Raw genomic sequence first — 14,169 nt, 5'->3', positions numbered from 1 at the left:
GGCCCCTAGCTGCCGCATCTTTCACTCCTTTTACTCTTACCTCCGTTCATATTCTTTTTTCCGTCTGACTTTCCACCCTCTCTAACAACTGTTTCATAGTGCAACTGCGAGGTTTTCCTCCTGTCACACCTTTCAAACCTTTTCACTGTCAACTTTTCCCTTTCAGCGCTGAATGAGCACAGAGGTCCCAGCGCTTGGCCTTTGGCCTAAATTCTATATTCTATGCTAATGAGTACTTTGTTGTTGTTGTTGTAAAACGCTTCAGGAATACAACCCTCCAATGAGTACTTTCTTGTTGTTGCTGCTGTTGTTGTTGTAGTAAAACGCTTCAAGAACACAACCCACCAGTGAGTACTTGCAACTTTAAACAAACAGTCTGAATTGAAATTGTTGTTGTTGTTGCTGTTGTTGTTGTAGTAAAACGCTTCAAGAACACAACCCACCATTGAGTACTTGCAACTTTAAACAACAGTCTGAATTGAAAATGACGTGTGTGGGAGTTTCTGAGTCCCAGCTCAGCTCCCATCTTCAACATATTTTCCTGTACACATTTGCGCGTTTTAATTTCCCCATTATTATTGTTATTATATTACTATTTTTATTAAAGTCCATTTACGTATTGAGCCCATATCAGAGTAGAAATTGATTAATTAATAAATTTTCCAACGGTCTTTAATCTGAAAAGGGGATAACCACACACAACATAGATATATTTCAAATACACATAACAAGAATGAAACATATATTTAAATATACATAACAAGAATGAAATATACATTTAATTGCATACTAAAAGAAGGAAATATATATTCAATTGCACATAACAATAAGGAAATACATATTCAATTACACGTAACAAGAAGTAAATATATATTCACTTGCACATGAGAAGGAAATATAGCCTATATTCAGTTGCACATAACATTAAGGAAATAGAAGGTAGAAATGTTGACGAAACTGCTTCCATGATGATTCCGTCTGTAATCTTTCTGTTTAGAAGATAGCAAAGTAAAAGAACAACGAGTATACACAGCCAGCAAACACTGCATAGCGGACAGTGCCACTGGCTTTTGTCGCAACAGATGTTTGTGTTGGCAAACGATAACCTGGGGGCTGGGTCTCTGTTGCATTGGCCTATATTTCTACAATTCGGCCGTTTAATCCTGAGGCTGTAGATGAACGACGCTGAGGATGAATAGTAATAATAATAATAATAATATTCATCATCATCAATATCTCTAGTGCCAATCGATGCCAAGGGCTTCAAAATAATAATAATAATAATAAGAAGAAGAAGAAGAAGAAGAAGACGCTAATTTATTCTAACCTAGATCGCTATATGATTTCAAATGATGTTCATCATCCATTTACCAACTGTTTTTACCACTTTCAGGACTTATTCCGTTGATTTTACTCAGTATCACCGGTTAACAGCAAAGTATATGAAGTAGTCAGGACATATGTATTGTGATATCAGTAGCAGGCATTTACAGGAATGAATTACAGTGATAATGAAACAGTATTCTGTTGGCAATCCGTGTAGGAAAACTGGTTTTGCAAGTCAGTGGCCATTTAGGCCTGTTCCATTTGAGTGTTTGTTTATTCAGAATAATAATAATAATAACTCAGTTGTGATTCTGAAGCAGTTAATTTTATTTATTTTTGCTAGATGTGGGAATTTTATTCCTTTAAAAACCTATCAAGGTAATATCCATTAATAATAATAATAATAATAATAATAATAATAATAATAATAATAATAATAATAATAATAATATTTACCTATCATGATTCCATACATATATTGTATGGTTGTATAGAAAGTTTAATTAGTCATTGTGACCACAGACATATTAAGAGATATCATCACTAAAATACCAGAAAATGTACGGGGTTGTTTAGGGTTCTCAATATTCCCTCCTCGTAAGTTCTACAAGATTGAATGGCCCATCTACGCTACTAGTAGTGGCAGATGAGCGATCTTACACGCCAAATTTAGCTGCTTTATGCTGGATGATGACAGTAAAACCCTGTTCTGAAACCTTATGTTGTGTTATGGACTTCCAATGTCGTGGGTAGACCTAAAAGTTCCCTTGTTTTGAAGGTACACTCTAGCTCGCTTTGCTTTTTCCGGCATACTCCTGTTTTTTGAAGCGTCACATGGGCTTATTTGAGAGCAAGTATTGCTTGTTAGAGCATTAGGACATTGCGTTCTGTAGTGAATCAGATGCAAAGTCAGTCATTATTTTCTTACTACAGTTGCAACATTTTTCGAAGGTATGTTTTACCTTGAATGGTGTACACCGGCGCTACCAAACTGAACTACTGGAATTTTTAGATTGCACTACGGGTTGGTTTTGTTTACTCTGCTAATTTGACATTGAATACTTTTATTTTGTATTATATAGTTTTTATGATTCAGCCACTCTCCAGCAATACTGAATTGAACCCTTGGTCAAGCGACGCCTTTAACAGAGAAATCTGTAAAAATCACAAGTTAGAGGTTTTGTTTTACCGCGTAGGGAATGGTTTTTTCTTTTGTTAGAATTGTTTTTCAAAGAATAGTTTACACTCTCCAAAAATGGGAATTGAGATTTATACTATGGATAGAAGATATCCTGTTTGGGCATCTTCCATATGCTGCATTTCAGCATTAGCACCTGTAGTGCTTGCAAGATATGTTTATTAAAGATAGTGAGCATGTATGCTAACTTCCCAAATCTCCCCACCTATGTAAGGCCTGGGTAAGCAAGGCAGTGGCTGTTGACGAGTCAGTGAGTAAGTCTATATGCTCCCCTAAAATCCCCATCCCGAGCTCACAGGGACAGTGAGATCTTGATCCCCAGGGATTAGTGTGTGTTCCATGGTTTGCAGAACATTTATTGTCGTTTCTGTTAAGCTGCCTTTGTTTATTTGCCATTTCTGTGTTTTTCACATAGAGAATTCTAGTCTGTAGAAGTTCTCTTTGCAGGTTAATACCCTTTTAGGTTCGTTTCATATAAGTGTTTGCTAATTCTGAGTTATAATAGGAATAAGTACTTGATTTTGAAGCAATGTTTATTTCGATATTGTCAACCACACTCATGTTTAATCTCGAAATGCCATATCATTTATTATAACCAAGCAGATTCTTTTGCATTGAAGAATTATAATTTGATCATTTGTCCACAGGTCATTGATTCTTCTCCAAGATGGAGGTGGAGTCTCGTGTCAGCGTCCAGGCTATGAGAGGGAAGTTTGAGCAGACGCCAGAGGCGATAAAGCTATGTTCGCGCACGCCCGGGTCCAAAACAGTCACATCCCCAGGAAGAGCAAGGGCTTCCTCTCTGATCATCAGTGATAAAGACAAGAGTTTTCATAATGGTGTGACAGGAGAAAGACTAGCGAATTCTGTAGACAAAGAGAATGAATGCTTTAGCAAAGCGAGGAAACTTTCTCCAAATGGTAGTGTTTCAAAGACAAAGTCTATCTTCTCAGAGATTGTATCTCCCATGCTATCAGGATCAAAGGTCACAAAGGCTCTGTCACCCAAAAAACTTTCAGTAGACAACATTAAAAGCAGGAAAATAAGTTCTGAGAAATCAGAGGTGTCTGAAGACTCACTGAAAGTAACACCAAGCAGGAAGGTTTCCGATAACTTCACCAGTGACTCAAAGCCTAGTGTTGTCAGGCGAATTCCAGTTTTTAAGTCATTCAATGGGGGAATAGGTCCTGAAGAAAGGACTATTAAAACTGAGACTGCAGAAAGTGTAGTGGATAGCCCTAGCAGGAGAGAAAAATTTCTAGGCCATATCCGCTCAAGATCTCATGGGAATGTTATGATCAGCAGAGATCCGAGTATTGAAAGAAATGAAAGCCTATCAAATAATGCAGGAAATATTGCTAAACCTGAAAATGGGAGGGTAAATTTTTTTGATAGAATGAGTCGGCAGAAAAGTAGTGACAATCTTTATGGTCATAGAGACCCAAAAAGCTCATCTCCTTTTGAAGGAAAGCAAAAAATTGTGGCGAATGTTGTTAAGAATATGAAAAATAAAGAAAAACCCAAGGTGCTCAGAAAATTCAGCTTCTCGTCAAAGCATGACAAGGAAATTAAGACTAAGAAAGAAAAGGCCTCATCAGATAAGGACCAAGATAAGCAGAGTGCACGTGTGGATCCATGTACTGCAAAGATGGAAGCTATAGCAAAATTGCCAGTAAATGAGAAACTGTCCTCTGTTACAGGCTTTCCTGTTGGAGGGTCAGGTACCGTTTCAATGGCAAAAGCTGTTGCTGACATTGCTTTAGTTAAGAGTTCTACACGGTCATCAGAGTCTAGCAGCAATGCTGCTTTAGTAAAAGAATCTTCAAGGTCACCAGAAACTAAAAGCAATGGGGAACCTACTCCTGAAGAAACTAGTCCACCTGCTCGTCCACCAAGGCGGCGATCTGCAACTACAGGCTTGATATCTCACAAAAAGGGCATTGCTCCCTCACCGCCTGGTCCTCCAGTCCTGCAGGATTCAGGTAAAAACACTACCTCGCCAGAAGATCACAGCCGAGATATGTCGGTCACTCCAACATCATCCTTTGATAATGAGGGAAGAAGAAGTCACATTTCTTTGGGTTTACACAAATCCATGGATCCATTGTTGTCACCTCAGTCATCAGATGTTTCACTGGAAAATTCACCAGCCAGTGGTTCTGTAAGGTCCCCGTTGCTAAAGAAACAAAAATCAAAGTCTAGCATTACTGTTGATAAGTTACATTCTGAAGACTACAATATCTGTGATGAACTAGACAGCAAAGGCTGTTTTACCAAACCTCCAAGTGGTAAGAGGCCAGAAAATATAGAGCATCTAGAAACCGATTCTTTGCCCATGGGGCCTCCCCCTAGAAAGCCCCCTAGAACTTTTGCCTATGATATATATAAAAGTAGTAAAGAGAACAGAAGTGAAGATGTAACACCAAGTGAAAATGGGGACTCTAATGAAAAACTGGAAATGCCAAGTCCATCAGCTGTTCCAGTATATGCAGTGCCACTGAAGAAGAAGAAATCAGAAAACAAACTGACCCCAAAGCCTCCAGTCAGAAGCAACAGTGACTTATCAAAAAGGGATCTGATTAAGCCATCTGTTGCCCCTAAGCCTCCTCATATACTTAATAAAGTCAAGCGAACATCTGTGGTTGATCCTCTTTCTTGCAATGAGAAAGGTGAAGAAGCAGCCATGACATCTGAGTTTCAGCGTCAGGCTCATATCCGATACAGTCTGCGCAGACCCAAAAAGCCCCCGCCAGCTCCTCCTCCAAACTCAGAGTCAGAAGGCAGGTCTGAACGATGCGCTTAGTAACTCAGGGGACACCAGGGGCTTGGCCAAAAGTTATACAGGACTCAACAATAACTGTGATTTTTCAGACGACGATTGCGGATCTGGCAGTAGTCCTCACTTACCTAATGACAGCAGAAGCAGCCCAACAAATTCCATGGACATGACTGCTAGTTCGAGATGTTCACCAGATTCTGTATACAGCGATGGAGATGCCAATCCTCCCACCATTCGAATAACTTCTCGATCATCTTATAACTTACATGTCCCTGGAGGTTTTAATGGTAATGAGCCATTGTCACTCGGCCACTGCCCGACAGACACTTCTGAACTTACAGGCCTGTACCGCAAAAGAAGTATGAGTGATGAAACACTTTATAAGGTAAGAATATTATTTTGTATTTCTTCGTGCCTCCTTTTTTAGTATTAATTGAAGTAATACAGTGTGCTCTGGAACATTCTCTCTCTCTCTCTCTCTCTCTCTCTCTCTCTCTCTCTCTCTCTCTCTCTCTCTCTCTCTCTCTCTCTCTCTTATGCTTTCGTCGGCGAAATCATCACTGCCTACTTCATTTTCCTGTACTAAAGATAACTTTGTCTTTGCTTTGTTGTGCACACAAATTTTTCCTATCTCCCGTTTTTGGGGTCACTCTTCCACGTGTCCTCCAATAAGAATGTTCTTTCATAATTAATACAGTAAAACTGTCGCTGTTAGTTACCTTTATCCACGGGAGATTCCATATCTTATATCTTTTTTCATCAAAAGGCGTGTTATTATATATCTTTGACCAATCACGGAAGGAAAGACTTTATTTCTTAATCATTTTTTTTTGTAAGACTATAGGACAAAATAGTCTCTCTGTTACCATATCATCTTTGACTTTCTGAAGAAAGATAGACGTCTTCCTTATTTCTTTCTTTATTTAAATCTGCAGCTGAAAACTCTAGTGGATAGAGTAAGCAGACTATAAACCCAAGAGAGCTCCAAGGGGAAGTCAACCTGCAGAGAGAAACAAGTTACAGGAAAAGATGATAAATGAATATGAGGGATTAGAAGATGAGACCAATACACCGAATTCCAGAGACGTCAGTAAAAAGCAGGAATGAGTTTGCATCTCACTTAAACATTTGAAGGTCAGAAGACTCCACAGCTGCACTGGACAAACTATTCTACGTTTTAGATGCAGCCAAACTAAAAATCCCAGCAAATTGAGTAGTAATAAACCTGATACTAGAAAATGACAGTGTTTGGAGCAGCAAGCAGCCTAGCATTGCGAGCAAAAACAGCAGAGTCAGGTGAAGAAGAGTGCAGAAGATGTTTGTGTTGTAGTACATTTTATGCAACAAACATAATGAACTCACTTTACGTCTATACCACAGGTCAACACCAAGAGTTAGCAAAAAACTTGACTGATGACATAACTCTGTCCAAGAGTTTGAGATGAGAGTCAGCACCGGAAGACCACACTGAGAACAGTACCCCAGATAAGGAAAAAGAAACACTTAGATATAGCTTCATCACGAAACATTAGAAAACATTTCTGCGAGATACCAGGTTTTTGAGAAACAGAGGAAGTAATATTTTACATACATGCTTCTCAAAAGTTAATTTCTTGTCAAAAGTTACACCTGAAATCTTAAGAGTCACGTTAAAACCATACCATTTAAATGTAAATCAGGATGCAAAGGCAGAAGTGTTTTCTAGATCGACTGATTATCATAATTTTATTTTTAGAAGAGTTAAGATTATGCTAGTCCGCTCATAAAACACATCCCAAATCTGTATTCAAGGATTCTGCAACCATAGACCTAAGGTGCAGAGAAGAAACAACAGCTAGAAGGGTAGCATCTTTGGCATATGCTATAAGTTTATTCTCCAGACCTTGCCACATGTCACTAGTATAGGTAATAAATAGCAAAGGTCCCCGAGCACTACCCTGAGGAATAATTGAAATGCCTTACCTTGAGGAATACTTTGAATGACATTACTAAACTATTATACAGGCCATCAACCCAGACCTTTTGAGTTATGCCTATTAAAAATTCATATAGAATATTAATAAAAGATCCACCAATTCCCAATAATCTAAGCTTGTAGATAAGTGCTTTGTATTTCACACGGTCAAAGGCTGCACTAAAATTTAAGCCAGCCATGTGTGCCATTGTTCCCTCATCAAGAAAACTTTGCAAGACGGTAGATATTGACAAGATCGCATAACAAGTATTAAGGCATTTGCGAAACCCCACTGTAATGCTGTTAGCAGGTTATTATCTTCAACAAACCTACAAAGGCTCCTAGAGAGCAGATTCTCAAAAACTTGAGATAAAACAGGGGTAATTGAAATAGGCCTGTATCCTGATGGGCATGAGGACAGACTTAGTCCCTTTGATGATGCAGCAATGTTGCCCGTTCTCCAAACAAGAAAAAGTTGCAAGTTCGGCTAACTCTCTGAAAATAGCAGTAATCTTAGGAGCAATGAAATGAGCAGTCTGCCAGAAAAATGGAAAAGATCCTGTTAAGATCTATGCTGTCATAACTGTCAATCCCAAGAAGCAAAGTTTTGACTTCCCTAGATCTGAAGATCAATGAACATAACTTAGGTTCTGGAAAGCATGGCTGGGGCAACATAAGAACTCACCACACTATTTTCTCACAGAGACTTGAGCCAAAAGTTGTCTTCTGTTTAGGACAATGAACAGCAGTTCCGTAAGCTACTACAAGGGGAGGAATGCTAGAATCAACTCCAAAGAGTGATGACCCAAGGGTAAACCACCACTTTGGTTACCACTGAGGAGCATAAACTTCACACCCTCATTATAAGCTCTCTCATCTCGCTCACAGACTAATGCAGTTCTAGTTGTTAGTTCATATTATTTTACTGTAGTTATTACCGATCAGTAAAGGAGGAAAGCTTTCATATCCTAATGCACTTGTAGTTATAAGGCTTTTTGCTATCTACGACAAACTAACTTCATGTATTTCTTGTCGGAAGACTGTTACCTTCTCCCAGATATCAGAGGATGGACTTCATATCTGGATGCATTTCTGATTAAAAGACCCCTAACTCCACCCAACTGTCGGATGATAGACTTTGTCTGAACACAGACACTATCTGAACGCATGTCAGGCTAGGAGACTTCCTATTATCTATCTTTGACCACTCATAGAAATAGACTCGACATCTTAATACATTCCTTCACAACTTAATCTCATGTTTATCATATGAATAACGTCTCCCTATTTTGCCAGGGATCCAAATACGGAGAGGAGCCTATATATGCCATGCCTATCTTCACAAACAGCAAGGGCACCCGTGGACATAACAGACAACGAGAACTCCACTACATGGTGAGTTATCTTCGAGACAGTGACCAAGGCTACATGCAGATTGGGGGCATGGAAGCGGGGTGGGGGGGTTGTTACATTCAGATATACTTTCTTTTACGGAACCTATTTATTTATCATCAACTGTTGTTTATTTGTTTCTCTGTTAGTTTGTTCTGTGCCTTGTCTTGTTAAAACACAGGGGCATTTTATTCCCTGGAACCTTTCTAAGCCAAATTGTGAACAATCATGATAATGATAACGGTGTAGTGATGATAATAAAATTACGGTAGTATACTATGTTATATTATTTTTTCTATTCGTCAAACCATTCGATTCACAAAAATATGATAAAAGTTGTCCTTGGTGCCCATAGACTTTGTTGCTATGCCTTATTTAAGTACTTAAATGTTTAAAACGTTTAAATGTTTTTTTTTATTTAATTTTATTTGTCACTAGATATAATGCATATTCCTTTTTCCACTGTGGCATTTTTTTAAACCAGCCATGCAGTTCCTGTAATACTATGCACCTGCTTTAATACTTATGGGTAATACATAGGGATTAGCTTTGCAGGTTCAAAATATGCAGTTGTCAACTGCATTCATAATAAGCAGCATAACTAATTATTTTGGATAAGACAGTAGCCTTCCAGGTTTGGAATACACCAAGTGGCTATTTTGTGTGTGTTTTTAGACAAACTACATAATCCTTATTAACTCGGGTAATAAAGGTGTCTTGCAATGTCACAATATTCTCAGTATTAGTTACATTTGTTGACCAGTATGAAACTCAATCCTTGTCAACTTGAGTAATACAAAGTATGAATATACAACGATATTTTTTGTGTCTGTTGCTTTATAAGCAACATAATTAATCTCTATTAACTTTGGTAACTGTAGGAGACTCACAGTGTTAACTCTATCACGTGCATTTTGCATCAATTAACGGACAAACAGTATAATCCTCCTTAATTAAGACAGCCTTAGGAGTCTCACTGGTTCATAGTATTTGATATTTATCTTTTGCATCAATAAATAAGAAGCATGATCCTTACTTTTAACCGGGTGAAGGATTAATATCACACACACACACACACACACACACACACACTCCTCCCCCATCACTTCAGCAACTGCACTAATGCGCCGACTAACCTAGACGCATTCTCCTTTTCTTTCCATTCGTTCCATTCTTAGTGTTCCGTCCTTTTCACGGATGAGGGAGCAGACGGGGGCCGGGATGGATGCCGGAGGAACGGGAGAGACGGGGAGACGGGTGACGGAACGGCCTGCAAGGCGAAGTCGAGTATCATCTCCGTGTGGAAGAGAGAGTTCCGGCAGAGTTGCAGGCAGATGCAGAACAAGATCAAGAAGACGGTCAACAGATGATGATTCGGCTGCTGGAAACGTTTAATATATATATATATATATATATATATATATATATATATATATATATATATATATATATATATATATATATATATATATATATATATATATATATAAGTGTTTTATATTCCATCATCAGTTTGATAAGGAAAACGCTATGCGATGTGTATATTTCAGTGGTAGTTTGACGATATATATATATATATATATATATATATATATATATATATATATATATATATATATATATATATATATATATACTGTATGTATATATAATTGGAAATTATACTACAATCGTCTTATTGGTAGTCTGTTTCATTAAGTAGTTGGATTATATATATATATATATATATATATATATATATATATATATATATATATATATATATATATATATATATATATATATATATATATATATATATATATATATATATATATATATATAACAATTGACAATCTTTATATATATTTAAATTCCATTTCCAAAGCCTATATGTAAATTTGAATGCAGTTTGACAATAGGAGATATATCTAATCGAGAAGTCGCCAGAATCGTCTTATGTATATGAGTTTTCGTAAACAATTTTAAAAAAATTATATACATTTCCTAATGGAAATTTTGCATAAATTTTTATGTATATGTACATTTCACTTGCTGGCAGTTACCTTGTATATATGTATTTATATTCCAATGGTAAATCGACAAGAAATTCATGTACAGTATATGCAAAAGATGTATGTATGTGTATTCTGCTGGAAAAATATTTAATACACACGCATATTCCACTGGTAAAATGTTATACACAGTATAAACATGTATATTCCGTTGAAAGAAAGAAGAAATAATGTTTTATAGGATGGCATAAACCAACACCACGAGTAGATGGGCTTTTTGATTGAAATGACGCGAAACGAAATACCGCTTCGATGAGACGAAAATTTTGCCTGACCACTTGTTACTCAGACCCCTCAGTGAATCAGTGACAGAAACCTTAGGAAGGTAACTCTGCTCTGCTGCAGACTGTGATTTAGTGCGCGTTCATTCTTCCTCCAGAGAGGTTGCGCATCGAACACGATTACAGACCAAAGTTATTGTTAGTGAATTTTATTTTAGCTTTGACCATATCCATGGCATTGGTAATAGATGAGTACTGTAGATGTACTTACAGTCAAGTTATTTACATGTATTTTCAGATAGACCTAGTCTGTAACAACAATCAGTCATTACTTAGGCTTAGAATTAAGATGCGATTTGTAAAATTTGACCATTAATATATTCAGTTCTCTCATTAAATATTTTGGGATATATCGTGATTGTTTTTTTGTGCCATTCTTGCCTATATAAAAATGTTCATTCAAAATTAACTAATCATTCAATGTATTTTGCAGGATTTGTGAAAAGACATGTTTTCAGATATTACACACTGTGTGTGTGCCTTCATTCACGCTGAATGAATTAGGGAGGATAGCGGTAAATTCCTTATTTTGAGAGCCGGTCAAATTTGGTTAGCCTGTCCTCATATTATCTGTCTTGTAATTAAAAAGAAAAAAAAACAAGTAAAAATATGCGCCGAAGTTTCTTCGGCGCAGTCGAGTTTTCTGTACAGCCGCTACAGCGTATAACCAAAGCCATCGAAGATAGATCTAGCTTTCGGTAGTCTCGGTATGAGCCGCGGCCCATGAAACTTTAATCACGGGCTGGTGGTGGCCCATGCTATATCGTTGCCAGAAGCACGATTATGGCTATTTTTAACCTTAAATAAAATAAAAACTACTGAGGCTAGAGGACTGCAATTTGGTATGTTTGATGATTGGAGGGTGGATGATCAACATACCAATTTGCAGCCCCTAGCCTCAGTAGTTTGTAAGATCTAAGGCGGACAGAAAAAGTGTGGGCGGACAGACAAAGCCGGCACAATAGTATTCTTTTACAGAAAACTAAAACTTATTAATTCCCGAAAACCATCGTTCATGGCAAATCCAGTTCTGTATTTCTGTCGCCATTTGATCAACTGCAAACAAGGTAAATTCATTGTACAGAAAGTGGTGTCATTTTGAGATCATTTTCCTAATTCCCTTTACCTGATTACCTACTAAATCAGAACTTATTGGCTAACAGTATGTTTCTCATTTGGTCCCACCTTGTAGGACCCTAGGTTAGTATTCTGTCGACGACGTTCGCATACACCGTCTTTATGATGGAAAGACTCAGTCGCGCATCCATATGTGTTGCAAGGATGTGCACTAGCATGGTATGTACGTAATTCAACGTCAGCGTCTTTCAGGTGTTGATTTTGGAGTACCTGTTGCTCTTTGGACCAAGTGGGCTCATCTCAGGTCCCTGGGTGTTCTTTGTGGATTAAGATGGCCTTATGCCAGCAAGGACTCTTATTCCAGTCCCTACTGTTGGTTTCAGTTTGCTTTTGAGGAGACATTCCCACATATTATCTTTTCACTGTTTGTTTTAGATAGCATATTATAAATATGAGGCCATTGGTAAACCATTTTAATGTGATAACTGTTCTAGACGTCATAGTATAAATATGAGACTGTTGGTAAATCATTTTAATTGTGATAACTAATTTAGACTGCACATTATAAATATTTGGTAAATCTTTTTAATTGTGATAACTATTTTAGACTGCATATTATAAATATGAGACCACTGGTAAATCATTTTGTGATAACCATTTTAGACTGCATGTTATAAATATGAGACCATTGGTAAATCTTTTTAATTGTGATAACTGTTTTTGACCATATTATAAATATGATACCACTGGTAAATCATTTTAATTGTGATAACTATTTTAGACTGCATATTATACATATGAGACCATTGGTAAATCATTTTAATTGTGATAACTATTTTAGACTGCTATGAGACGATTATTAAGTCATTTTAATTTTGGTAGGTATTTTAGACTGCATATTATAAAAATGAGACCATTTGTAAATCATTTAATTGTGGTAACTATATTTTAGGCTACATATTTATTATAAATATAAAAACAATGGTAAGTAATTTAAATTGTGACGACTCTAAATATCTTTGGAGGTGCCGTTACAGAGGCAATACCGCACACGATGACAATATTGACACTAATTTGACAGCTGAACTCGAAACTTAAAATTGAAATAAATTTCAGTTTGTAATTGGTGTGCTTATTAATAGTGACAGCGTCTCTCTCGGCCTTATTAAAATATCTGATGTCTAATCGGGAAGACTTATGTGGTGGGGAAGCATGTTATATGTAAGTAAAGAGAATTCTGTGACCATTTGTTAGCCTTTCCCAACACGCCCACATTTGTCCGGCAATATTTAGCCTATTTGATAAACCTGATGAACCTGTTAGGCTACAGTTTAGTTTTCCTGGATAACTTGTTTTTCCGTGTTGTAAATCATTTCAGTGCATGTCCTGAATTTTTAATTTGTCTTAGACGAATATCTGTCAAGTTTTCACGTCGTTTTAGTTCCCGGGCCAGTTTTATTGAAGTGTGGGTACTTTAGGTTCAGTGGCATCGTAATTCATTCAAATGCTCGTTTTCCAACAGCTCTTTTTTTTTTGTCTTATTAGACTGTCCGGTATTTCAAAGCAAGAGCTCCGCACGGAATATTACCTTGGAAATTGATTTTTCATATGCTTTTAGTGTTGCTGATGAAGGAGGTGGTGTTGTTTATTGTCGGTCAATTGTTAACCACATATCTACCCAACATGGTTGGTGACCCTTTGGGAACACAGGGTTTTGAAAACGTTGGGAGAAAGACCGGACCGCCATGTTGTTGTTACGGAATGTTTTTGCACATGCGCAAGTCATCAGGGAGCCATATGTTTAAGAAGGGACTGGCTAAGGAAACCTATCATAAAAGGAACTAAAAGGAACTATACTAACCTAACATACCCTAACGTAACCTCGCCTAGAAGGCCATGTTATTTAGTCGGGGAGGCTTCCCCCCCCCTTGAAGGAAACTCCACTTTTTACTTATAGCTCCCTTATAATACTATGCATGCGCAGTAGCATCCCAGGATGGCCAACATACAACTTCTGAGGCTAATTACAGGTTAATTACAGTTGACGGACAAAAATACTATAGGTAAAATCAATTTCCAAAGTAATACTCAATGCAGAGCTCTTGCTT

General features: G+C 37.2%; 1 protein-coding gene across 1 annotated transcript in view; it reads left to right on the top strand.

The window, feature by feature from the left end:
• Positions 1-10,088, top strand: part of LOC136834401 (serine-rich adhesin for platelets-like) — a 79,830-nt gene extending 69,742 nt beyond the window's left edge. Inside the window, 4 exon segments of the mRNA XM_067096962.1 lie at positions 3,172-5,308; positions 5,310-5,688; positions 8,554-8,652; positions 9,828-10,088. Of these exon segments, the coding sequence (XP_066953063.1) occupies positions 3,192-5,308; positions 5,310-5,688; positions 8,554-8,652; positions 9,828-10,019 (2,787 nt within the window). The 5' untranslated portion in view covers positions 3,172-3,191 and the 3' untranslated portion in view covers positions 10,020-10,088.
• The last annotated feature ends 4,081 nt before the right edge of the window (positions 10,089-14,169 follow it).

This window comes from Macrobrachium rosenbergii, chromosome 53 (genome assembly GCF_040412425.1).
Source record: "Macrobrachium rosenbergii isolate ZJJX-2024 chromosome 53, ASM4041242v1, whole genome shotgun sequence".
NCBI classification, from domain to species: domain Eukaryota; kingdom Metazoa; phylum Arthropoda; class Malacostraca; order Decapoda; family Palaemonidae; genus Macrobrachium; species Macrobrachium rosenbergii.
The sequence above is the reverse complement of the archived record's forward strand: the minus strand, read 5'-3'. Positions and strand labels throughout refer to the sequence as shown.